The sequence below is a fragment of the Tamandua tetradactyla genome, chromosome 5 (assembly GCF_023851605.1).
Source record: "Tamandua tetradactyla isolate mTamTet1 chromosome 5, mTamTet1.pri, whole genome shotgun sequence".
NCBI lineage: Eukaryota > Metazoa > Chordata > Mammalia > Pilosa > Myrmecophagidae > Tamandua > Tamandua tetradactyla.
In genome coordinates, this window is record NC_135331.1 from 10,430,210 (window position 1) to 10,456,960 (window position 26,751).

Sequence of the window (26,751 nt, forward strand, 5' to 3'; positions counted from 1 at the left end):
ATCAGACATTTCTTAAAAACATGATCTGTCTACCCCCAACAGGACAGCATCCATCAGACGGTTTCAACTAAGCCAAAAACATACTGTGATTCGAGCTGGACTGAAAAGAGGTTTCAGATATTACAAAGATCCGAGAACCTTTTCACAAAAGCTAACACTTTCCAGTTTTTCATCTGTTGCTACACGGTACTGAAAGGATTAAGAAAAAACTTTGGAATCCAAGCCAATTTCAAATGCTGATGTGGCCACTTTTTAACTGGGATTTTAGACAAATTCTTAACTTTTTAATGTCCAGGTTCTCCAGCTGCAAGGTGGGACAGTATCTATTTCAACATGCTATTTTGAAGATGGCTGGAGATAATTTTAAAGCACCCAGCACAGCACCTGGTCAAAGTGAACAGTGAGTCTGTAGATATGCTTCCTAAGACAAGCAGCAAAGGTAGATCACGTGAAGCATGGGTCTGCTTTAACACCTCTTGAGCGGCCCAGTGCAGAGACACCCATTCATACCATACCCAGGTGAATCAGAAACTGACCAAGACAATGCCAACAAAAGCCTTTTTAAAATCTAATCTTTAATTTTATGCCTAAAGTTGAAAATAGCTAGCAGGTACCACTGAAAATACTCTACAAAACAGTGTAAACTGATTACATGTTAATAAAGAATTTAACACCCACACTCCTCTGATGAAAGCAGCTAGATGCAGCCCTTGCTATAAAAAGCCATACCTGAACCGAAACAGACATGTTTAGTCTAGGCCCTGGCTACAGAATGTCAGTTGTTCCCAATTATGCTTAAGTGTGGGGAATAGCAAAAATGTGGAAACTTAACATTCATCAAATAGTAGCATTTACAACATACATGACTAAGGAAGCGAATGTTCAGAGGAACGACTGCTCCGAGGGTATCACTAGGCCACTTGTGGACAGTGATCTCATTCCCAGGGAAAGTTTCAAACATTGAGCAGTGTAAGTTAAAAATAGGATGGAAGAGAAATTAGAGACTAGGATAAGGGCCTCCAAAGAAAGCAGTAGCTGATGCCGATACATTGTAAACATCTGACTTCAACAATTTGTGATCATGGGATGTAATAAAACCTGGCAAAACCAGGGTCACTCAGTTTGTCCACAGGCAGACAAGCTTCTGGCATGGACCAATGTTTCCACAACTTAGGGTGAAACTTTCTGTCCACAATGAGTAGTGAAAATAATTTTTAAAAATAATTTCAGCCTTTGACCAGTTTCTAGTCCCTTTTAGTGCACTGAAATGTTTGGGATCAAGTAGGGAGCTAGTGTCCTGCTGGGTGTGCATTCAGCTTTAGGACTTGAACACATGCACGGCCCGCACCACGTACTGCCGGCAGATGGGGCACTCACTCATGCGTTTGCCGCACTTGGTGCAGGTGACCATGTGGCCACATTCGAGCAGGACACAGTCGATGACGGCGTCCATGCAGATGCGACACAGGCTGTCATCCTCCTCGTCCTGCAGCTGCAGCCGCTCGCCATCTGGAAGGCAACAGAGAGCTGGGCCTGGGGGCACAGCTACCTTCCCAGCCCAGAGGCAAACTGGCCACTGGCTGAGTGACAACAGAGGCCCAGCGTGACCCCTGTTTTGTAAAAGAAGGAATGCCAACTACTCTGTACTTCCATTCTCTTAACAAAAGATGGCAATGAAGATAATGTCTACAGATTGAAGGGCTTTGTGAAGAACATGAGAAGCTTGGTTTTGTGCGAGGTAACTGCTTAATTAGCTGTTTAATTCTACTTTATATCTTTATGTAATTTAATGTTTTTGTGGTAAGGATATGTTATTTCTGTAATTAAAAAAATGCAAATTTTAAAACCCTGGGCTGTTCTACACATGGGCTTTGGAGTCTAGGTACTTAACTGGAATTTCCAGCCTATCAGCCCTACCCCACCTGTCCAGCCTCTTGAACCTCATCTCAGTAGAGAGAGGAGCTTCATGGCCACACTCCAAGGGAACTTCAAAGGAACTGCACATCAAGTGGCTTGTAGTCAGGGGAAGGCACCCCTAGGCCTCAGAAGCCTCTAAAGCCATCTAACTATGTTAACCAGCCTCCCTCCACTGTTGGGAGCCAAATTCAAAAGGGATGGGCCTTCCTGGGTCTGTGGCCCAGACTGAAGTTCTGAGAAAACTTTAACCCTGAATAAGAAGGATGATGAAGGAGTTTATAATTGGCCTGATATTTGCCACAGGGCTATGAATATTGATGCTTTTCTTTCTATGGATCAATGGGAGTTATTAATATAGTTAGAAAGAAAAGAACAAGAATTTAAGCTTGATGGGCTATCATCTCTGGATTTAAGAAAAATAAACTTTTCACAGCCTGCCTTGTTAAATGATTCTTGTAATCTAGGGTCTTAGTTCATGGTCCATGAATAGAATTTGGGACCTGAGAAAGAAAGGATCCACGGGATGAGATAATAGATGTGCAGATGGAAAGCTAGAAGTGGCTTCTGAGATTAAATCAGAGGTCTGGCCCTTGGTCTCATCTCCTCTCCTCTCTCTCATGAATCTTCACAACTTATGAACATAAAGCAGAGGAGCCAAGCAGTCTGTCAAGCTATTAGGGTGAATGTAAGCCTAGTGCTTTGGAGCCAAAGCCAAGTAGGAGAGACTGTGGCTCTGCTCAAAACAAAATGTGTTCTAGTCAAGATTGGAGACTGAACCAGAGTTACCTTAAGCAGTGAATCACCTGAGAAAGGCACTTCTGAACTCAAACATACCTTTGGGCCTCCAGTACCCCATACTTTTTGAGTGCAGGAAGGACCACACATTGGCACAATGGCACTGGATATGGCTGGTATTCACAGTTCATAAAGAATCAGGTCTCTCCCCTCACGACCCAAATGCCCTTCTCAGCCACCAGTCAGGACCTCTAAAGGTTCTGAGGCTTAAGATTCCTGTATCTGCCACAGTAGCTTCTTAAAATCAGGTGGATGTGCCAGAGTACTTTCTGTATATCTTGGGCATAAGCCCGTTTATCAACAAATGCTGAATTATCACCAGCTTTTAAAAAACACTCAAGATAAAAGTTAATGATGAGAGGATTCTTCAGTCTAGACAAGAACATACAATTTATCAGTCTGGATGTTACTGAATTATTTTCTCTTGACCATAAATGCTCTCTGGCTTGGTGCTGTAATTTGCTTAACCACACTTAATAAAAACCTCAGCTTTTTGTGACTTACACAGAAACCTACTGAGACTCGATGCAACAACTACTTGACATCCCCACTGTTAGAACTTAAAAGTTCCAATGGGGGTGGGGACTACAACGGAGATAACCAAAGCCTTGGCCTGAAGGGTTGATGACGAAACAAGCATTTTTTTTTTTTAAATAGAGGCCAGGAATTCTATTAGGGTTCTACCAGATAATTATGGCAAGAAAAACCAGACTGAACAAATGCCAACTCACTTAGCACTTCACAGCCAACATCACATAGTAAGCCTAATACCTAACAGAGGCACAAACTGGTTCATACAACTAACTACTTCAGGTGCACCAAAAAAGGTACATCATGTTTTGAAATTAAATTTGACTTAATCATGACAGAAAGAACCCAGGTATTAGAAGCCTAAGGAAAGATACTAGGGGGAAAAAAAGGAAAAAGAAACCTACATGACTTCTGGTTTTCTTCATTTTCTTTGTATAATCTGTTTACTTTTTCTATCAGCTCCCATTTTTCACAGCAGCCAGAATAGTTGACAAAATTCCGAGCCAGAATTTCCTTCAGCTGGCGCACACTCATCCCTTCGACATCTTCAAGGCTTGACAGATCAGACAAAGAAGCTCTCACTCTCTTTCTAGAGAGACTAGGGGTCTGAAATCACAGATAATTTCCATTACCTCTGTTCCTGCATATCCAGACCTTCCCCTGCAATGAACATGGCCTGCTCCCTCTCACCCTACAGTCTATCATTGGCCAGGAAGAATCTTCCCAGACTTCTCATCAGTCCTTGAAATTTTTAATATATTGTCCTAAATTCAAACCAGAATAAACATCCTGTATTAATCTTGCTAAATGTCCACCTGGGCATCTTCCTGCTTGGCTAACATTCAGAAAAACACAAATCTTATAGGAGGTCTCACCCGCTCTTCCAAGTTTTCTTCATCATCATCATCATCATCGTCCTCCTCCTCCTCATCTTCTGTGTTTGCTGAAGCTATTTCACTGTGTACCTATGCACATAATGCATCTGATTAGACCAAGAATCAAACCGTCCTCCCAGTGTCAGCCACATTTATCACTAGAGAAAACCTTTCCAATAATCCTCCCTGAGAAGGACCCCAATACCTGGTATACATAATAGCCTTGGTTCCAGAACGCTGCTGCCTGTTCTGAGTTAGGCCTACATGACTGCATATAGAACTTCTCCATAAAGTTATCCCAAAGCCAAATTCCTGTGTGTCTGTGGATTTATGAAACTTAGCCAGAGTATTAATTCCTAGAGAAGGGTCCTGTCATGGTTATATCAAAGTCAGTGCTGCATCAGTATCTGGTTTGATGGTTCCTCTGGCACCTCTAAGATGCTGACAGAAATAAACTAAAGGCCTGAAGCATCAGCCCACGTGTCAGGGGGATGTGATTTGTAAGATCGCAATCCCACTACATCATACTGAGACATTCCAATTCCAAAAATGCTTTCTCGACTTCTTCACTGGTAGCTGACACTAGTTCTAGTTTCTGTCAAGTCCTTACAACCAGAGGAGCTCTTTTCTTTGGGAATAAAAGAAACGTATTCCTTCCTTTCATGTCTTATCCTTTTGACTTTTTTCTTAAGACTTGACTGTATTTTACAGTTCTACAGCAGTCTGCATGTCAGCTCCCAATTTCAGTTTTACTGCTCCACCAATTCACACGCATCAAGATTGTACTACCCAGATGGTATCTTATACCCAAAAGTGGCACAAAAGTCAGATATGCCGAGTTTGCACCAGTTTTCACTTGGGGAACTGGACTTAACAGGATACTGGACTTAAATAATTTATGATTTTTTTTTTTTATTTGGAAGGCAACTAGGCTAAATTTTCTTGTTTTTTAATAATTTCTTTCTTCAGGAAAGAAAATTGAATGTGGGGAGACTTGTTAATAATACAGCATTTAATGACAGACTAAGCCTACTTAAAATTAGCCCTAAGAGTCACCCCCAGACAACCTTTTTTATTGCCCATATGTGGCCTGTCTTGCTCTCAGCCAACATGACAAGCAACCACACCACTCTCCCGCTGTCTACGTGGGACATGACTCCCATGGATGTAAACCTCCCTGGCAGAGTGGGAGAGAAATCCTAGAATGAGCTGGGACTCAGCATCAAGGAATTGAGGAAACCTTCTCAAGGAAAAGGGGGAAGAGAAATGACACAAAATAAAACGTCAGTGGCTGAGAGATTTCAAACAGTTGAGAGATTATCCTAGAGATTATTCTTATGCATTTTATAGATATCCCCTTTATAGTTTAAGGTGTAGTAGAGAGGCTGGAGGGAAGTGCCTGAAATTGTAGAGCTGTGTTCCAGTAGCCATGTTTCTTGAAGATGATTGTATGATGATACAGCTTTCACAATGTGACTATGTGAGTGTGAAAACCTTGTATCTGATACTTTTATCTACAAATGACAAATAAGTAAAAAATACAGATTAAAAATAAAGAGGGGGAACAAATGTTAAAATAAATTGAGTAGCCTGAAATACTAGGGAGTGGCAAGGGGTCTAGAAAAAAAATGGGGAGAACAAAGGTTAAAATAGATGGAAATACTCGTGGTCAATAAGAGGAAGGGGTAAGGGGTATGGTATGTATGTTTTTTTTCTTTTTTCCTTTTATCTCTTTCTCTGTAGTGATGCAAATGTTCTAAAAAGTGATCATGGTGATGAATACATAACTATGTGATGATATTGTGAGCCACTGATTGTACACCTTACACAGAACGTTTGTATGTCAAGAATGTTCATGTTTGTATGTTGTTTTGGTTTGATAATAAAAAATAAATTAAAAAAAAACTGGGTAAAGGATGATACCATCCATATTTTAAAACTTCAACTTCTGTGAGAGACTAAAGGGAGAGATGTTAATTTGGTGCAAAATGTACATTTTGGGTAGTGCATTTCCTAATTTGTATGGTCAGTTTAATTGATTGAACACCATAAGTACATGGACTGTTGAAGAGGACATGAGATTTTGTTGGTTTGTCTAGGTTAGTGTGATGCCCCAATTAATCCAGAATGATTTGGACAGTGAATAAAGAAGTATTCGTGAAGTTCCCTTGAGGTAATGGGGGAAAAGGGGGAATATTCAACTTCCCCATTTGGAGAATGTCCACTAGTCTCGCAAACAGTGGGGAGAACCAAATCAGTAAGTCCAAGCCCTTCACTTTGGGGTTCACCCCTATGAAACTTATCCCTGCAAAGGATAGGCTAAGCCTTCTTAAAATTAGGCCTAAGAGTCACTCCCAGAAAACCTCTTTTATTGCTCAGATGTGGGCTCTCTCTCTACGCCAACACAGCAGGTGAACTCACTGCCCTCCCACCCTACATGGGACATGACTCTCAGTGGTGTAAATCTCTCTGGCAATATGGGACAGAAATCCTGGGATGAGCCAAGACCCAGCATCAAGTGACTGAGTAAACTTTCTTGACTGAAAAGGGGAAGAGAGAAATGAAATAAAATAAAGTGTCAGTGGCTGAGAGATTTCAAACAGAATTGAGAGGTTATCCTTGAGGTTATTCTTAAGCATTATATAGTTAACCCCCTTTTAGTGTATGGCGTATTGGAGTGGCTGGAGGGAAGTACCTGAAAATGTAGAGCTATGTTCCAGTAGCCTTGTTTCTTGAAGATACAGCTTTTACAATGTGACTTTGTGATTGTGAAAACCTTGTGTCTGATGTTACTTTTATCTAGGGTATGGACAGATGATTAAAAAATATGGATAATAAATAAATAAATAATAGGGGAACAAAGGTTAAAATAAATTGAGTAGCCTGATACACTAGTGATCAATAAGAGGGAGGAGTAAGGGGTATGATATGTATGAGTTGTTGGTTTTTTTTTTGCTGGAGTGATGCAAATGTTCAAAAAAATGATCATGGTGATGAGTATACAACCATGTGATGATACTGTGAGCCACTGATTGTACACCATGTATGCAACATTTGTATGTTAAGAATGGTTGTATGTTTGTATGTTAAGTTTTTACAATAAAAATATTAAAATAAAAAAACAAAACAAAACAATACAGCATTAAGAATCACTCAGAGAACAAGCTCTTGCATATCAGTCAGAATGCCCATGATCTCATTGGGACAATACTTCGAAATTAGTAAATAACTTAAAGTTTTAATTCATCTAGATGGCTCTCTCCCACAATCTAAATTGGAATATTTTCACTCTGGAAAGACAACTAGGCATTAGGCTAATTTACTCTATGGATTATTTCTATGGTCACTGGCACACTTGTACAAATAGTACTGCAAATGTTTATACTCTTATTTTTTTCAGTCTTTATTTCAATAATTAATGTTTAAAAAGATCCAATAAATAGTAGGGATGTATGGTAAACAGAGGTAACTAAGGTCTAGAGATAGCTGAGATACTTTTGGACCTTGTGGATAGCTGACTTTGGGGCTTCTCAGCACCTAAGTACTGAGACTACTTATGAGGAGAGCCTGCAAGTGCAGAGTTCAGCTGGACCTAGAGCCTCTGCTCCCACATGTGACTTCTATTTTATCTGAAGCAATCAGGCCCTAAAGGCCCCACCATGTATGCACAAGATGCCAGGCCCTCAGTGCAGTTACCTGTGCCAGAGCTCCAGATCCTGAGGTCTGGTCTCCACCCATAAGCTCTCCCTGGAACGGAGATACAGTAGCAGAGGGGGCTGTATAGTTTGAAAAAAATGAATGTGTAAAAAAGCTAGCAGTCTGGGATCTGGAAGAATTCAGACTGCTTGTGTCCGTGTCCTCCTCAGAGCCTAGTCCATGGTGGCAGAGCACTAGATCGACCAAGTCTTCCTTCTCTCGACAAGTATCGATTGGGATGTTTCTAAGAATGAGATATTGCCGTAGATCTTTCACTTTCAATCGCATTAACTGAGGGCGCTGAAAGGCTGTCTCTTGTAGTAAGTGACAAGTAGAACATCTACGGAGATTTTCTTGTAAGACCGAACAAATGGAGCAAAAATCCTTCTTGCAGTCACAACATATATGCTAAGAAACAAAAAAGCAGCATTTAATGAGTCAGGCATATATGACTATGAAAGCACTGGTTTTTCTTTTTGCCTTCTACCAAAATCTAATTTCAACTCTTAGGAAGTCCCCTATGGTACCACGATATTTCCATAGGACTTTTGGTGTCCCCAAAGCCATGAAAATCTAGAAGTCACTGCTGACTTTAGATTTGGATTCACATAAGTCCAAATATAGCACTTTAAGAAAAATATACACTCTTGGGTTAATGAATTAAAACCTTTCCTCCTCTTGGTGCAAACATGTAATTAACAGAACACAGCTGATTCCAACCACACTGAGAAAAAGCACAACCACATTCTCTTTTCCTGGTCTATGTGAACCATTTCTCCACTTAAAGAGGAAAAAAAAAAGCATAACAGATTGGGAACAAGAAAGCAAACTGATCTCTCAAAGTCAATCCAGGAAAACAGAGGACCCCATTAATACAGTATCTGTATGCTACATGATCTGATCACAGCCATACTAGTAGAGAAGCTTAAAAAGGGATATTAAGAGATGTGCTCATTTCTACTTGGTGCGTTGCTTCCACAAAGCTGGATTTTTTCTGAAGTATTTCAGGGCTGCCCTGATGATCAAAGACTGCAAGATGGTCTAACTATATGATGAGTCTCAGAAACAAGTACTTTCAGTCCTAGTAAAATAACAATCTTATTACAATATAACTACAGTTGAACCTATAAACAGTACTCATATTATCATACTCATTTCTTCCTTTGAGAATATGGTAAAGAATAAATTTTTTGAAACTTGAGATCAAAATTACACTAAATTGGGGTCAAAACGGTGAGCCGGCCTGTTGTAGCATCAGGCCAGTGGCTGGATGGTTTTTTTAAAATGGTATTAAAATGCTGCATGTTTCAATAAACTGGGGTTAATGCAACATGATGCAACAGCCGAAAATGAAGATATAAAAGAAGCCTTAAGAAGGCTTCCTGAAAACCTTTATAAAGACAGAATGTTTTGCAAGAGAGCACTGGGCATGAGCATGAGAAAGCAGATCTTGTCTAAGGAGCAGTGGACAAAATATAAAGAGGATAAACTCTATCTTGAACCATATCTGAAAGAAGTTATTCAGAAAAAAAAAGAGAGAGAGAAGAATGAGCAAAGAAATAATCATGTAATTGAAACGATGTAGCTGTTTCCAAAGTACATTTATGAAGTTGGTAAAACCTAAAATGTACAATTTAAGGACTATTTGGGCTACAAATGTATTATTTTAAACAAATATGTTATTACTGTTGGAATATTTGAATTCTAAACCTTATAAAGATCTTATCACTTATCTGTTATAACTCCAAACTTCTAAGCTATGTTTAGCTATGTTTAATTGCTACCTGGGTTCAGAAAGAACACTTGAATCAGTTCTCACTGGTTGTATAACCTCAATTTACTAAAGGATGTAAGGATATCATATTATACCAAGTAGTCACCTTTATATTGCCTTTGTATGTTAGCAAGATACTTGAAAGCCAGCACCTGAAGTAAACAGAGCAGTCCAGAAGACTGGCTTCCATGCTTCATAAATCTTCAGTAGAATGAAAAGACTGACTACCCAATTTACCAAAATGGAGACCAGCCCCAGTTCAGCCCTCTTCAACCACTGGCTTTCAAAATACTTGATTCTGTATTTATCCTAACTGATTAAAAAAACAAAAAAGATGCACACAGCCCCAATATGGAGATATAAATCATACATCTGTATTCCTTTGCTCATGTGTATATTAGAAAACAAAAAGCAGACATAGAAAAACAGATAAAAATATAAATTATAGTTTTTACCCATACCTCAGTGACTTGTTCACTATTGTTATATAAAAAATTTTTTTTTAACTATTGCTATATAGTATATTGTAAGGATTGAATATGAGCAAAAGATTTAACATTTTAGGTTGATTACCTTGAATATAAACTAACACTTAACAATAATGTCCTTTCCACCCCTAAATTCCGACGTTCTTTCTTGGGTGGCAGTGAAAGGGATAGAAGCACAGCGAGCAGGGGAAGGAACTGTGGGGACACCACAGTGGTCCACAGCAAGTCATAACTGCATGGGGCAGAAATATCTGATTGGGATCTTATCTTGAAGAACAAAAGCGAGTAAAAAAAACAAGTTTTAGATGATATTTTAAATTCTGAAAGAAATCCTCCCCCACACACAACGATGAGATATGATGTTCCATATTTGTTTATTTTTGCAACACAATCATAAAGGAGGTCTTTTACTATTTTTGTAAATACATTAGAAAACCTCTTTAAATTCCTTAAGGGCCTCTCTTCTAGTGGATACTCACAGTATTTTCTGAAACACCTATCTTGAAATTATTCATGTGGCTTCTCTGTTACTTGTCAGAACCAAATCTGTCAGATACTCATTTGAAATGGGTTTTGCTCATGGTAAAAGCAGTTATACTTGGGCACATAAAGTGAATTGCCATTTCACTTTGCAATCAACTTGCATTGTATTTTTGGAACCATCTGAAATCAGAGACTGAGGAGGATCCTGATAGATGCTCGTGGTAAGGGATGTTTTAGTGAGGGACTATTTAAGGGTCAGCTGATTAGTAAATATTTTTATGTCATGATGCATCCATACCGAATCTAATTATAGCTCCCAAGATGATAAATTTTTGGACAACCAACGACCCCCAGTGTTTAAATGCTGCTAGTCATATTCCAATTCCATTTCTCTCGCACCTACCTCAAATGAATTTCAATGTCATAACTGTTGATGGGTGTTAATGTTCATATCATCTATTTGGCAAACATTTTGGTAGTATTTATCAAGAACCTCAAAATTGTTCTAAATCCAATACCAGCCACCCCCCAAAAAAGTTACATTAAATTATTTCTGAACAAAACTACAAAAAATGTCAAAAAATACACATCATCAGGAAGATGTCAAAAAATACACACCATCAGGAAGAATCAAATGGTATAAACAGGTGTTGGAGAGTCCAGGAGAAAGGATACCTGAATGACACAAGAAGGAACACTGTCCAGTAAGAAAACAAGCAAGAAATCAGACCCTTCAACTGAGTACTTTTCTAAATGGGAAATGTGAATGGAACCACACATCTGATATTTTTATAAAAAGAAATGCTTTTCAAAAGGATGATATTGTCTATGTTACAGCACTTCACCTACTGTATGAGACCAAAGGCAGAGAGGTTTATTTTGTCCAAAGGCTAAATTTTTTCTAAAACACAAACAAAATCAACCTGCCTTATAGCTCATTTAAACAACCCAACATATGGAACCCAGAATGGGAACAAGTCCTCAAAAATCTGTATAGCCTACTAAGGTAATACCCAGATACAACCCAGGGTATGCTGGGCAGATACTAAAAAATACTGGCAAAGCTCCTTGAGGGACTAGAGAAAAAATATATGGAACTATTAAACTTTCCTAATTGGGAACCCCCTGAAACCCAAATATTAGGGATTCCCAAATTCACAGGCCAAGCCCTTGATCTTGAAGTTTGCTCTTATGACAAGCTAAGTCTAACTATAATTATGCCTAAGAGTTACTTCCAGAAAACTTCTTTTGTTGCTCAGGTGTAGCCTCTATCAAGTCCAACTCTGCAAGTAAAATCATTACCTAACCCCCTTACATGGGACCCGATATCCAGTGGTATGAGTCTCCCTGGCAACCTGGGACATGTTTCCCAGGGATGAGCCTGGCCCTGGTACTGTGGGATCGACAGTGCCTTCCTGACCAAAGGGGGGAAAGAAAAAACGAAATTAGGGATCAGTGGCTAAGAGAGTTCAAATAGAGTCAAGAGGCTATTCTAGAAGCTCTTCTGCAAGTTTCAGCTAGAATTGCTAATTGTCATGATTCATCAAACCCCAACCACCATCATTTCTGTTAACTCTGAAGAACACCTAAGGCGTTATGTGAGATTCTACAAAAGTTTCATGCACAAAGTTTATTTTCCAGAAACCTAAATCTTCCAGATGGTTCCTAGGCCAGCTAAGTTCTGAAACCCAGAGAGGCCAGCCTTTCCAAGAACATCAACTAATTCCATTCCCCTATCCTATATTGTCAACATGATAGTTAGAGTGGGTATAGCCTTATTATCCCTAAAAACTGGAAGAAGGAACCAAGGAGAAGGAGGGGTTATAATAACAGAGAAGATAGGATTTAACAAATGAGTATGACTGCTGAATCATTATATTGATATTTGTTTTACTCTGCAGTGTCTTGAAGCAGCTAGAATGAAAAAGCTGAAATTGTGGAACTGTAACCCATACCAAACCTTAAAATCTGTTCTATAACTTTGTGGAGTGCTTTGAAATTTATTGCTTTTTTGTATATATATTTCACAATAAAAAAAGTTACAAAAGATTTTCATTAGCTATTCAAAATAACCTACAATAAAGAACTTTGACCCATGTGTCTTTTGTATGTCACATTATTTCATACAACTCACCTTCTTTCTAAAGACTGAAAATGAAAGCCCACAGGCTTTGCAAACTATATTAGGCCCTTCTGTAGCTGCTGGTGGGTAGGTAGAATAATCAGGGTTTGGTGTAAATCTGAAGGGACCGGTGCCTCCTGCAAATCCTGACTGCTGGCCCCTGACAGCTCCAGTCCCCATGACTTCGTTCAGCAGCCCACAGCAGGAAGCCCACATAGACGTAGCACCGGCCTGAAAAGAAACACAATTAGGAACCACAGTTTAGAGCTAAGTAAAGCCCGGCCTCTCTGGCATCCTCAGGGAATGCCATTCTGGAGAGATAAGTTTGCCCTAAATAACTGAGATATGTCCTTTAAGCACCAAATTTTCAAGCTATTTGGAAGAAAATCATTTCCTGTTGTTTCCAAAGAATATCTGGCATTAGAATACTCATGATATATGGCTAAGTAAAAGCAAAGATAAAATAAACAAAGGAAAACAACCCCCCAACCCCTACATATTAAACATACTTTATGCTCGCATAGGAAAAAAAGACTGGATATAAATAAATCCAGAACAATACTTGGGACATCTTACACTATAAAAATGTTCACTCACTGCTTATCTGAAATTAAAATTTAACTGGGCATCCTATAGTTACTGATGGCTACCTGACTGGACAGTACAGCATCATCATAAACTGGGTCAGATTCTACCAGCTATCATTTAGCAGGAAGAATATAAATTCAAATTACTTAATTTCATTAAAACTCTGTTTTCTCATGTGTAGCTAGGTATAATAAACTATGGTACATGTAAATAAAAACTCTTATTTAAAAAATGACTGGGAAAATATAAAAAATGGGAAAATGTCATTAATTTTGTTCTTTGAGCCTTTCTCTACTTTCTTATTCTTTATAAAGAATGTATTAATTTGACTTAAGGAAAATATTTTTTAAAGCAATTATTCTACCTTTTCAAACAGAAAATATTAAATATGTAATTTTTAATATCACTAACCATGTAACTAACCATGATGACTAACTAACCATGATGACTTCCCTAGGTGCGAAGGCTGTTTGCGACTCCACTAAATGGTCTTCGACCTAATGTACTGTTTTTTATGTTTTTTTCCTTGTCTCTTCCTTCTCTGTGAGCCATCACTACTATTCTATACCTACCTGTAGCCATTTGTTTTCTTTTTTACTACAGACTCAGAAATCTGATAACCAAGCATGTTAGAAGTATAAAAGAATAAATTTTTAGTGAGGACCAAAGGCATTTTCCCATGATTAAAATATAAAAGCTACATAGCATTTGAAACCAAGAGGCTTTTGCTCTTTGTCCTAATAGTTAAGCATAATGAAATAGGGAATGGAAGCCCAGGTCAGGTGAGGTATTACTAGTTAAAATGGCAACATATGATAATGCAGGTCCATTTAGTTTATTATCTAACTCTGTCAAACATTTACTGTTTTTCTAACAAGCTCATATTTTGTTAAACAAACATCAAGTAGATTTTTCACAAGGCTATCTGGAATACTATAGAAAGATAATGCTATTCTTGCTACTACCCAGATATTACATTTGAGTACAGGGAAAGGAGAAGGTAAAGCAATAAGAAACCACAATACAAGGTTCCAACAGTCTTAATTATCAGGATCACTAATATAAATATTATATGGCTTGACACACTGTAATTCTTGAGATCTAATAGTTCATACCTGCAAAGCAACTTTCCTTTAAATGAATATACTCCAGAATCTAAAGCCATGCTTTGCTTAAAACAAGCCCAACACACGAAAATCCAGATTTACTAACAGCTAATTTAATGTAAGGCAATTGTTCTTTTTAGCAAAGGAGTCATATGCAGTCCTTTAAACAGCGAGCTCTCTTACAGCAGAAAAGATTTTGTTTTACTTTTCTTATTTTTGGGGTTGCATGGCCTGGGAATTGAACCCAGGTCTCCCGCTTGAAAGGTGAGCATTCTACCACTGAACCACCCATATTTTGTTTTAAAAAACCTGCTTTGTTAATTTTTTTTGGAGGGAGGGGACATACCTCAAGTGCCAGAAAGTTCCCACAGGATAAACTTTTCTTCATTCAAAGAGCTTAAAGCTGTGACGTTTCAGAGGAGCTTCAGTTTCCTATTCACCTAGCTACTAAACAATTAAACAGCAAGCTTAGCTTTTATCCTCCTTCTGATTCAGGTGTGATGTTGTCTCTTCAACAAGAGTGAAACTTCCTTGTAGCAGAAACCATTCTTTTTCCCACAGGATCTAGTTCAGTCATCATATGACTGACACACAAATAACTGGGTAAAAGTTCTCTTTATATTACCTCTTTAAAGGCAATTTAACATTATTTAAATTCTGCATGCTATTTCAAATTATGCTTTACTGATAAAGATTAAGGTGAAAATGATTTTGACCTAGGAGGCAAAAAATTCTCAACTAACACTCTTTTAGAAACAGAACAGCCACACATTTTACCCTTTCTACCAGAGATTAGCTTTATAATGGGAGTCAAATTTTGGTGCCATGGTAATGACTATTAAAATTCTAGGCTGAAAAATATTTATATTTTTAACTATACAGCTATGGTGGTGAAGGGAATAGAAAGATTTAAATGGAGATAAGTGGAATCTCTAAATAAACATCAATACTGGAAGGTGACAATTTTGCTCCACTCCTGTTTCTATAAAGAGAAGGGAATTTCCTCTTCATTCCCCAGAGGGAAAAATAATGAACACTTCTATCTTCTTTTTGTCTTTTCATTTTAAAATAAAAATTAAAAACAAACAAAAAGCCCAAAGGAAACCTTAAAGCATTGCCCCAGGCAAAAATATGTTACAATAATCCAATATTTGGTACAATCCAGACCCTTATTTCTGTTGTCAGTGAAAAACCATAGCAAAAAAGAAGAAAGACTAAAAAATCTAGGTTTCAGCATCATTAGGATCCATGAACTTAACTTTCATCTCTTTTTGTGTGAGAACACAGAGGGGTAATACCACCAATGCATACTGTTGTCCTGAGTAGCATTTGGAACATTCCAGACTGTCTGAAAACTTAGAAATTTGAAACAGTGAAGCCTCAGTCACTGACTTTATTTGAAGTATCTTTCCTTTCCACCTAGCATATTTTAAAAATTTAATTTCCATTTCCCCTTTAAGTGCCATGTTTCTGGTACCTCTATCCCTTACCCCCAACCCCACCCAGCTGAAATGAAGGTGAACTCTTTAGAGGTTCAACCTATCCAAAGCCTCTGGAGCATGTAGTCTTCATTCTGTACCACCCTGCTGCTGTCACTGCCTTTTGCTATGGAACTGCCTAGATCATGAAACTGCCTGTCAAGACAGTGCTTTTTAAACTTGGCTGCATGAGGGACACATCAAAAGAGGCTTTAAAAGTACTGATGCTGGGCTCCACACCCATGGATTCTGACAACTGATTGGGCATCAGAATTTTTTTTAAAAACTCCCCAGATGATTCTAATGTACACTAACATTAAGAACACTGCTTGGTCTGCAGGAAGATTTCTCCTTTCTACTGTCACTGTTTCATCAAGAAAACCTCCACAGCAGATTCCTCAACTGAAGGTGCTGGGGTCACTTCGGAAGCCTGTACCTCAGTTTTAGGACCAACAAACACCTCAGCCATGTGTTCCAGAAGACTTGTCTGTGTTTCTTTCCTGCAGCAATAGGTTATGGCTCTACTGTCTCATTTCTCTCTTTGGTTTCCCGTAATCCTTTCAGAAAGGCTCAACTGAGTTTTAAGAATTTAATCTAATTCTTAAATTAGTTTCTTTCCTTTTTATACCACATATTGGTCTGGAAGTGTTGGAAAATACTCTCTTAGTTTCCTAGGTGCTTTCATTTATTCTTTGCTTGAAAACTGGGACCATCATATCAAACAGTAACAAAATTTGTATAAATTTTGGAATTTGGTGCCTTTCTTCATTTTATTTGCTCTTTGCATTTTTTGGCTTAAACTTTTTTCTCCAAATGTTTTGTTTTGTTTTTTTGAAGTGGGGATCTCCAATACTTTGGAGAAAGTCAATGATTTCTGGGTCTATCATAAGCAGCCATTGTTCAAACTATTTCTGTCCTACTTCACCTCCAAGCTGAAGAATCTCACTCAAAAGATAAATCCTTTCACACTTGGACTCCTTCTGTCTGGCTCCCCTTTAGTAAAGTTTCATCTTCTTGCTCTTCTCCTTAAAGTCCCAATTCCATAAATTTTATCTGCATGTCCCTGTAAGGCACAGGCCTCCCTTCCTTAACCTGTTACCTGATGATCATCTACTAAGGACTGAAGTGTTCTATATTGATCTTCTCTTCAAATCTATACAAATTTTGTTACTACTTGATGTGATGGTCCCAATTTTCAAGGAAAGAATAAATGAAAGCAACCAGGGAACTAAAAGAGTATTTTCCAACAGTTTAGTGGATCTAGGCTTTCATAGTATGGGGAGCCAGGGAAGGGGACAAGCCAAGTTACCCTCTGAGCTTTTAACTCTCCGTCTCTGCTATACAGCCTTGGAATCCAGTTACTTCATCTGACAAGGTTATAACCAAAAAGTTTTCTTCTTTTTGCACCCAAGTTCATGTTTTCCTTTTTCCCTCTTCCCTAAAGATATTCCCTCTAGTTCAAGAGGCCTGTATTCCTCTATTTTACTTTAATTCACACACTACTCCCATTTTGATAGGAAGATTAAGGCATATTTTCCAAACCATCCCACTTTCTCCCAGATTTTCAGGGCAAATCCAATTCCTAGACAGACAGTATACCAGGCACAGATCTTCAGATTTTGAATTTGCAGTAAATTCTCTAAGCTGTTGCTCTTCCTCAATTACAAAAAAGGTGTCATTCCTTACATAAGGGGCCCCAACCATCTTGTTATTTGTTCATTAAAACAAAGTTATCACCCTTCTGTGAGCAAAGCCTAAGTTTGCATCTCTGAAAACTAAAGTCATGGTCTGCGCTTATGCAATTAATTCCAGCTCCTACCTGGAATTATGGTTGACAATGTGACTCCACAGGCTAAATCACATGAATCCAAGAGGTTAGTAAGAAGAATAATCTATAAAACAGCTAAATTTCCTCCTTTAACCATGAATGTAGCTCAAGAACAACACAGAATAACAAAGTGAGACAACTATCTACCTATGCCTGGTACAAAACTCCAAGCTCAGGAAATTTAGTTGAGTTTGCAATGACTACTGAAAATACAAGCCCTTTTCCTGACAATCTAACCCCTTTCCTTCCCGCCCCCTTAGACTGAAACTTCCTCTGAACAGATGTGTTAGTTAGATTCAGTTGTCAACTTGGCCAGGTGAGTTTACCTAATCTTGTTGCTGCGGACATAAGCCAACAGTACCTGAACCTCATCTGTTGCCAATTACATCTGCAGTCAGCTAGGAGGCGTGTCTGCTGCAGTGAGTGACATTTGACTTAATTGGCTGGTGCTTAAATGAGAGAACGCAATGTAGCACAGCCTAAGCAGCTCAGCATTCCTCATCTCAGCACTTGCAGCTCAGCCCAGGCCTTTGGAGATGCAGAAAGAAGTCACCCCGGGGAAAGTTGTTGGAACCCGGGGGCCTGGAGAGAAGACCAGAAGACACCATCTTGTGCCTTCCACGTAAGAAAGAACCTCAGTGGAAAGTTAGCTGCCTTTCCTCTGAAGAACCAACAAAATAAATCCCCTTTTATTAAAAGCCAATCCATCTCTGGTGTGATGCATTCCGGCAGCTAGCAAACTAGAACAACAGGTAAACTATGGGGCCATTCAATCCTTACCTACTCAAGTCTGCCTGTTTGGTATAAATTAAAAACAGCCATCATATTAAAAACTTACATGGTCAAGAAATTAAATTCTAAAGCCTTCTGTCTGAACTGCCACAGACACCCAGACCTCCTCATGTTATTCTGGTACCCAATATTCACTCTTTGTTTCTTCAATGTTCAAAACCAGTGCAACAAGATGTTTGCATTTAAGGGGAGCAATAATGCTATTTTTTTTTACTATCAATTTGGAACTAATTAAGAAATAAGACAGATAAACGGAAATTAGCATGTTTGCATTTTTACTGAAAACATTAGTTGGAGAACATGACTTTAGCTCTGCAGCCAACTGGCCTTGATAATATGCCGCCTAGTCACAAGCACAGCTGATCAACTGTAGCTTATCACCTAACTGAGGGAAAACCAGAATGCACCCTCCATATAGGAAGATATATCTGAGAAGGTCCCAGAAAGTTCCTTCTCTGAAATTCACCAACATAAGAGTTTCTTTTCTCCTCTGGTAGCAAAGAAGCTGAAAGTGTTCCTCTCACACTGTTCCCTCCTAGGAATGAATCAGAAATTCCCTCCCCTCTGTAGGAGCATATGGGGGAGAGAGGAGGATGGAAGAGGAAGTATTATCCACAAATCTAAAAAATTTGCTTGTGAGTGGGACTCAGTTCCCAATACTGTGATACTTATTTCTACTAAAACAGATCACCAATTTTACAAGCACACTTTTTCCTCAGATTCAAACAATATAAGCATCATCACTTCAATCAACAAAAGCAGAGGAAATGTATTGTTTCTCTGCAAGAGCAGCAGCCCTGCCCTTTTTCTGGCAGAGTGCCAGTTTTCAAACGGCATCAAGGCTTAGATGTCTTAGAGAGAGTGTGTGTACACACACGCATGCATATATCTATATATATGGCCTAATGTGCTTTCAGAATCCCTGTGTTGGGAGGGGAGCACTTCAAAATGCTCAATTTAAACAACTTAAAAGTTTACTACAAATTTTGAATCCTATTCTAAACGACATCAGGGTGTGATCCCTTTTAATGATTCCAGCAAATGTGTTAACCAGCCAGACTAGAATGAAGAATAAGAAACGCTATGGTGAAGATGAAATGATAGCCAAGAAAGAGATAGTTGAAAGTTGATGGGTTTGAAAACAGCAGAGGACTAAACTTTTTTTTTAATGTGTCTCCCTACATATATGTATCTTTCCATACACACACACAGAAGCAGATGTGTGATATTATGTAATAGGGAATTTTGTTTTTGTATTTTTGGGGGATACATGGGCTGGAAATTGAACCCAGGTCTCCTGCATGGCAAACAAGAACTCTACCACTGAACTAACAGGGCACCTGAAATCATTTCCTTTTGATAACACCTCCAAAAAGTCTACTTTGCCTGCCACAACTATAAATTAAATATAGTAATATTTTACAGTTTTTTAGGGACAAACTAGAAGTTACAGATCTAGAATATTAATTTTCTCAGATGCTATAAGAAGCCAGAAGGACTAAACCAGGACTCAGTTCTTCCAACAATGTAAATTGCCTCAGAGAACTCTCATCACAGGCTTTGTTTTTGTTTTTATAACACAGTCTTTGTTTTAAACTCCAAACAACCTTCAATTTGTTACAACTCAACCTTCTTGTGAAACAACGTGAAAAAATTGTTTTAAATCTTAGCACCAGCAATATAAAAGAAAAAGTTTTGTAGTTTAAATTTCGACTGGCTTAAATTTTCCTATAGAACTTAAAGCAGAAGAAAACAGCTGTGATAAGCACACTCTTAAAACTACAGAGTCATCCAAGAAAGTAGTCATCTACTTTCCTTAGAATGTGAAAGCATTTCTTACAGCTACTGGTGCTTCAACTGACCTAACATTCAGGGAATGCTGCTTTCTTAATGACCAAATATCTGACCATATATCACAAAGGAGAAAATTCTACACCCTTCATTATTTCTTTCATACCATTTAAACATTAAACAGGTTGCAAAAACAGACGTTGACCTTAAAAATGTAACATGGTTAGGTAAGACATTTAGCCAAAATGATTATCAGTATTTTTAATATGGGACGTCTCACAAATTTGCATGTCATCCTTGCATAGGGGCCATCCTAATCATCTCGTTTCGTTTCACTTTTAGTGTACGTACTACTGAACCAAGCATTATACAATTTTTAAAATAATGTGCGCTGTAGATCATAAATGTTACCTTATGCATGTTTGCTTTTTTTGGTTTTCTCTTTTTTTCAAACGGTACACTTGATCCTTAGCACCACTCCCCCATCTTTCAGAGGAAACAAAAAAGGAAAAGGAAATTACATTCAGTAGATTACTTTCTCCTTGATACCTCATTTTGAGCTCAGAAGGAACATGATTAGCAAAATTAAAGGTGTGATCATATATAAATACGGAAAAATAGAAAGGTGGCTTAAATCGAATTAACATAGGACATCAATTTGGATTAAAAAAAAACCCTTATGGAGAGTGAGTTAGATGTGACTCTAAGGTTAGACACAGTTACTCCATGAGTGTTTCTCTGAGAGGTAAAACTTATTTCAAAACATCAGTTTCTAACCAACAAAAAAAAAAAGGGAGAAAGTGAAATAAATACCTACTCCACACAGACACTAAAATCAGCTGCTCCTGGGTTTGAGGAAAGATGTCCTTATCTATTTGCTTAACTTTTAAAAGAAATTCAAATTCCAGTGAAAGAAGTATTTGCTTACATCAACATTCATACATTAGAATTCCTATATCAGGAAGCAGTAACTATGCAGAGAAATCTACAGATTAGTTTAGCTCACAAAACACTTTCAATATAAATCAATATAAAATTAAATGATAAGCAACTTAAATTACCCAAATCCTAAATTTTGTAAATTCAATTTCATAAAAACACATGAAAAAGAAGTCTTTTCATAACTGTCATCTTGCAGGAAGTCATTTGTTTTCAGGTGTGCTATTTGCTTCAGAAAATACACATCTTTTATACATTTCTAACTGCCAAAGCCTTCTGTTCCTAAAATCCAATTCGGAAAGCACTATCTTCCATTTAAATTCAAAGATATTTCTGTTTTTAAAGAACTTGATTAAAATGTTCAACACTGGACCTGCCCCTAGCTCTCTCCTTCCACATCTAGTTCCTTATTGCGCCAGAAAGTTACTACTAACATAGTGACATCTCTCAAGGCATAACATATAAAGATCTCTGCTTTGTTGTTAGCTCTAAACTCAGCAAGATGATGGTTTTCAGGAAATACAGCTAGTTATAGATATTTTAATAGCTATTTTAAGTTGAAATAATATAACAAAACTGGGAAAAGTAAGCTCTTTAAGTAGCCTCATACATTCCAGGCACAGTTCAAAAGTGATCTATTCCAAAACACTTCCTCGCTTCTGCAGCTAGAAGTAACCTTCCTTTCACTTGAGAGTTTAACATTTTATTGGTACCTTACATCACATTCTGCCTTGTAATGAGGTACCTTGAATGTCCTTTCTGTTTTGATTGGCAAACTCCTAAAGACTGGGACTGTATGTTGAATTACTTCCACTCAGGATGGAAGGAATTCCACCATGGCTGCTGGCACAGAGTACTACATCTTTTGGCTACCACATAGTAAATGTTCAATAAAATATTTGCAGGATATAGCCTCTTTAGATCCTGAAGTTTCTCACCTGACACTCCTTTTCAATCTTCCACAGATCTCTGATGCTTTGTGAAGGCAGGGTGTTCACTTAGCAGTTCACACTGTTACTTTCCTTACCCACATCAAACCCACCTCTTCGCTGAGATTAATGCAATCGTCTACATCATATCTGAAAGCGTATCATCCCACCTAGAGTTCTGCAAGTAAATCAATACCTGAATTGACTGCTGTACACAGAACTCTTTAGAACTCAGAGAAGAAGCTAAAAGAATCAGCTCCCCAAACTAGGCCAGAGTCTCCTTCCACGTCTCTCGCTTTTTTTTTTTCCCCCAAACTTCTCTCAGTGAAGCTCCCACGCTCTCACTCCCACCTTGGAGAACTCCAGCTGCCAAATTACTTGCTGCGCACCTAGCGGTGATGGAGGCACAGCCAGTTTTCCTAGCGCTCTAGGTCACGGTCCCGGAGTTAAACCTAAGAAGCAATCCTTCAGGGTTGGATTCCCCGCCCCGAGGCATTTCTGACCTGTCAGCCTGACCCCAGCCTCCCGACTGCCCGCACGTTCCTTTCCCCTTCGGTCCTGCAGCTTCCATCCTGCGGCAGTCCCGAGGCGTTCCCGACATTTGGGTTAGTCCAAGGACTCGGGGCGGGAAAGGGCACGCTGCAGGCAAAGGCTCCGAGGGCTGTGCCGGCGATAGTGGTTCCGCCTCAGGCCCGCGGGACACGGTCAGGGCCCGGCGCAGAGGGGCCCACCCGGCGTGGGGGCGGGAACGCCAGGCCTCTCCCCGCTCCTCGGGCTGCCGACTGAGGCGCTGTGGGGGTTCCACAGGGTCCGCGGGCCCCTCAACCCTGGGGGAGCACCCCCCACCCCGGCGGAGCTCTCCGCTGAAGCGAAAAGAAAGCGGACGCTTCGGGCGCCCCGGCCGGGTAGGAGAGACGAGGAGAGTCTGCCTGACTCCACCGGCACCTCACCTTCATGGCCGCGCCCGCCTCGTCCCGGTCAGCTCGGTCCGGGACCTCAACACCATAGCAGCTGTCCGCACAGCCGCCCTCCTACCTTCTGGGCGGCGACTGAGCGTCTGGACGTAAGGGGCGTGGTCACGCTCACCGCGCGCCCAGGGAAAGAGCGCGGAGCGGCGGCCGAGTCAGCCAATCCGAAGCCGACATCTGAGGGGCCGGTCGCCAGAGCCAATGAGGTGGCGAGAACGGAGCTGGGGGGGGGGCCCGGCACAGCTGGGCGGGCGTGGGTGAAACTCTGTTCTGCCCCCAGCCGATGTGGGCGGCCCGGAGTGGGGGTTGGGGGGAGGGGGGAGTGAGGGTAGGGAGGTGGGGATGAGGGTGGGGGTGGGGGTGGGGGTGGGGGTGGGGGTGGGGGTGGGGGTGGGCGGTGTCCAGAGCGGCTCTGTCTTGGGTCGTTAGATTAGAGTCAGGTACCTCTAAGATCTGCTGCGGTAGAGATGGGGCCTTTATGGGGAGGATGCTCACGAACTCGGGGGGTGGGGGTGAAAGGGCCGTGGTAAATTTGAAAACGCCGGGTGGCTAGAAGGCTTCTGTGACAAGTGTCCGAGATTTCCTCTGGAGATGTTTAGAGACGGTCAAGCCTCGCACACTCGCTTAAGTCCTCAGTTCTCCTCATTGGAGGGTGGAATGAAGAGGGGCGTTTGCACACGCCTTTAACAAGTTTTTATTGAAAACACTTGAAGAATCAAGGGTTCTCAAGTCCCAGCTGTTCTTTTAAAAGATGTCAAAATAACCAAATTCTAACTCAATGAGAGAATATGGGAAATCCTTTGGAATTGACTTTTTTTTTGGACAGAAAAATTGACGTATATTAAACTATCGATTTCTTTAAAATATATTCAGATACTGGGAGAGCTGGGCTTTGGATGACATTAAACCGGTTTCCCTACACTTCTTCCTCTCACCTGTAACTAATGTATCTAAGTATTTAAATAGGGGCAGAAAGGGACATGTAGTAAACTGTCACCTCACTTCTCGTTTGGACCTGAAACTATTCTCTGTTCCTTGTTAATAGACTTGCTTATATCTACTGTCAGACCAAAATACACACGCACACACCCACACCACTTCCTTCTCAGACTGAAATTAAAAATTAGCTTCTTATTTAACTTGCTTTAAGTACTGCTCAGATACTGCAATTTAACTTCTTATCCAGTTAAGTTCTGGGTTTTCTTTGGAAAAACGCAAAGCCTTTCACTCACCATGTCGTGTCAGCAGCTGAGCTTCACTGGAAGAGAACGTGTTAATTCTTTTAATGTTCTAGACACAAAGAAACAATAAAAACTCACAGGTGATACAAAGTCATAGTTTTCATTAGAAAGCAAGCCAGCAGGTCTACTCAAGGGTTAATGAATGAACACATGAAAAGATGCAAATCAGAAACTCCAGGGAGATACCACTGCACACCCACTAGGATGGCTAAAATTTAAAAGGACAGTTAATAAGTGTTGGTGAGGATGGAGACATTGGAACTTTCATACATTACTGGTGGAAAGGTAAAATGGTACAGCTGCTTTGGAAAGCAGTCTGTCAATTCTTCAATAGGTTAAACAGAGTTACCATATGACCCAGCAATTCCACTCCAAAGTATTGCCCAGGAGAACTGAAAATATCTGTCTGCAAAAAAAAAAACAACCCAAAAACTTGCACACGAATGTCCAGAACAGCATTAGCCATAATTATCAAAAAATGGAAACACTCTGAGTGTCCATCAACACATGAATGGATAAACAAAATGTGGTATTTCCAGACAATGGAATATTATTCGGGCATAAAAAGGAATGAAGACTAATGAATGTTAAAAGGTGAATGCACCTGGAAACATTTTGCTAAGTGAAAGAAGCCAGACACAAAAGTCGACATATTATATGATTCCATGCAGGTAAAATGTCCAGAATAAGCAAATCGATACGGACAGAAAGTAGAATCGTAGTTGCAAGGGCTGCGGGTCCAGGGGTGGAGAATGGGGAGTGATTGCTAATCAGTGCAGAGTTTCTTTTGGGGGTGATGGAAATATTCTGAAATTGATTGTGGTGATGTTTGCACAAATCTGTGAATATACTAACAACCACTGACATTTTAAAATAGGAAAATTGCATGGTAGCACATTATATGTCAAGGAAATTGTTAAAATAAGTGTTTGAAGTTATGTTTGGAATGAAAAAAGAGAGTTATACCTGGAGGGTGGCCAGAGAAGGGTAATTAAAACATCCAAGGGTGGGTAGGAAGAAATTTAAGAACAGGGGAACATTTCAAAGCAGGGTAATTCTCGAAGAGGAAGACTTGTCTTCTGTCTCCAGCCCACAGCTCTATGCCTAGTAGAAAGCAAGCTCCTAATAAATGTTTGTTGAGTGAAATAGTTCTTCTGGAAGACTAAGAAGGAATATGATAACGAAAAAAAATATATATATAAGGGTATGAAATAGGTCAAATGAGTTCACAATCCCCAAGTACTTGAATTTGGGGTCACCTGAAGCTTGAGAGGGGTTTTGTGCTTAAACATCATAATTTTTCAATATAGGAGATGCATTATGTGATTGAATTTTTTTTCTTTGTTTTATACTTGAGGTAGTGTCAGCATTTCAATTATATACTAATTTACCAATTGTGGTTCAGGAAAATGTGGTCTCTGCTAACTTACAATCACGGTAGCCTAAATATTTTCTGTTTCAAAGACAAAAAGTAGGATTGCCAAGACACACGGAATAATTTACTTCCGTTCAACTACTTGCAGGATGGGGTAGGGTTGTTCTCTGAGTTCAGTTGTTTTAACCCCTCCAAAAAAAATCCCTTTGTTGAATTCAGAGTGCTAAAAATACTGTCAAAGCCTTGCTCATTAAGTTCAAAAAAGCAGTAAACATTTCATTAGTTAAATTTTCTTAAGTTCTGACTTTATTTCTTTCAACCTCATGTATGTTCATAAGACAATAGGGTAGAAGGCTGGCTATTTCCTAGCAACAGAATCTCTCAAAGATAACAAGGCATTGGAGGAAGACAATATGAGCCTTTTGCCAAGCCATTCCTTACTTTGGAAAATTTCAAACACATACAAAGTAAATGGATAATATAATAAATCCCCATGTATCTATCACCATCACCCAGTTTTAACAATTCTCCACTTTCTGCCATTCTTGTACCATCTCCAGCATTTGTATCTCTCCACCCACTCCTACCCACCCCACATCTGAGATAAATTTCATCATTAGATTAGTGCAGTGACCCTGGTTGTCTAGATATGAGCGAGGTGAAATAATCTGAGAAAAGGATCCGGATTGCTATGTGATATTTATCAAGTGTCACCTTCACAAATATAAATATTTAACTCAGTCAATGTAATCCATCTTCTTTGTGGCCATTACTTACATTTCTTGACTCAAAAGACCAGAGGAACTCTCTAATCATCCGAGTTTTGCAAATGCTGAAGTTACAGATCATAAAATCTACTCACTAGTGGAGTGAAAAAGTACGTCTTCCTTTGAACGTTGAATCCAGAACTTATGTGAATCCTGACTGTGTGATTAGCTTCCTGTACAGTAAAAATGGTTTAATCAATACTTACTGCACTTGAGAAAACCATCTCTGCCACTAGGAGCAGTTGGTTCCACAGAATCATTTCATTGT

The 26,751-nt window shown here is 39.4% G+C and overlaps 1 protein-coding gene and 1 non-coding gene across 7 annotated transcripts; both read right to left on the bottom strand.

Annotated features, from left to right (window-relative positions):
- Positions 1-556: 556 nt before the first annotated feature.
- On the bottom strand, positions 557-26,751 carry RNF34 (ring finger protein 34). Of its 6 annotated transcripts, XM_077159795.1 has the most exons (8): positions 26,690-26,751; positions 24,333-24,390; positions 20,676-20,750; positions 12,694-12,912; positions 7,815-8,222; positions 4,119-4,208; positions 3,648-3,849; positions 557-1,509 (listed from the first exon to the last, which is right to left on the bottom strand). In XM_077159795.1, exons 3-8 carry the CDS (start codon positions 20,682-20,684, stop codon positions 1,319-1,321), a joined length of 1,119 nt encoding a protein of 372 aa, XP_077015910.1. In that variant the 5' UTR covers positions 20,685-20,750; positions 24,333-24,390; positions 26,690-26,751; the 3' UTR covers positions 557-1,318. The 6 variants fall into 6 exon arrangements, with proteins under 6 accessions (XP_077015910.1, XP_077015911.1, XP_077015912.1 ...); XM_077159796.1 differs by lacking the exon at positions 24,333-24,390 and having other exon boundaries at positions 26,690-26,743; XM_077159797.1 differs by lacking the exons at positions 24,333-24,390; positions 26,690-26,751 and adding an exon at positions 26,494-26,655.
- LOC143685410 (U6 spliceosomal RNA) lies at positions 20,525-20,630 on the bottom strand. Its single transcript, XR_013176641.1, has one exon. It is a non-coding gene; the product is annotated as a U6 spliceosomal RNA (small nuclear RNA).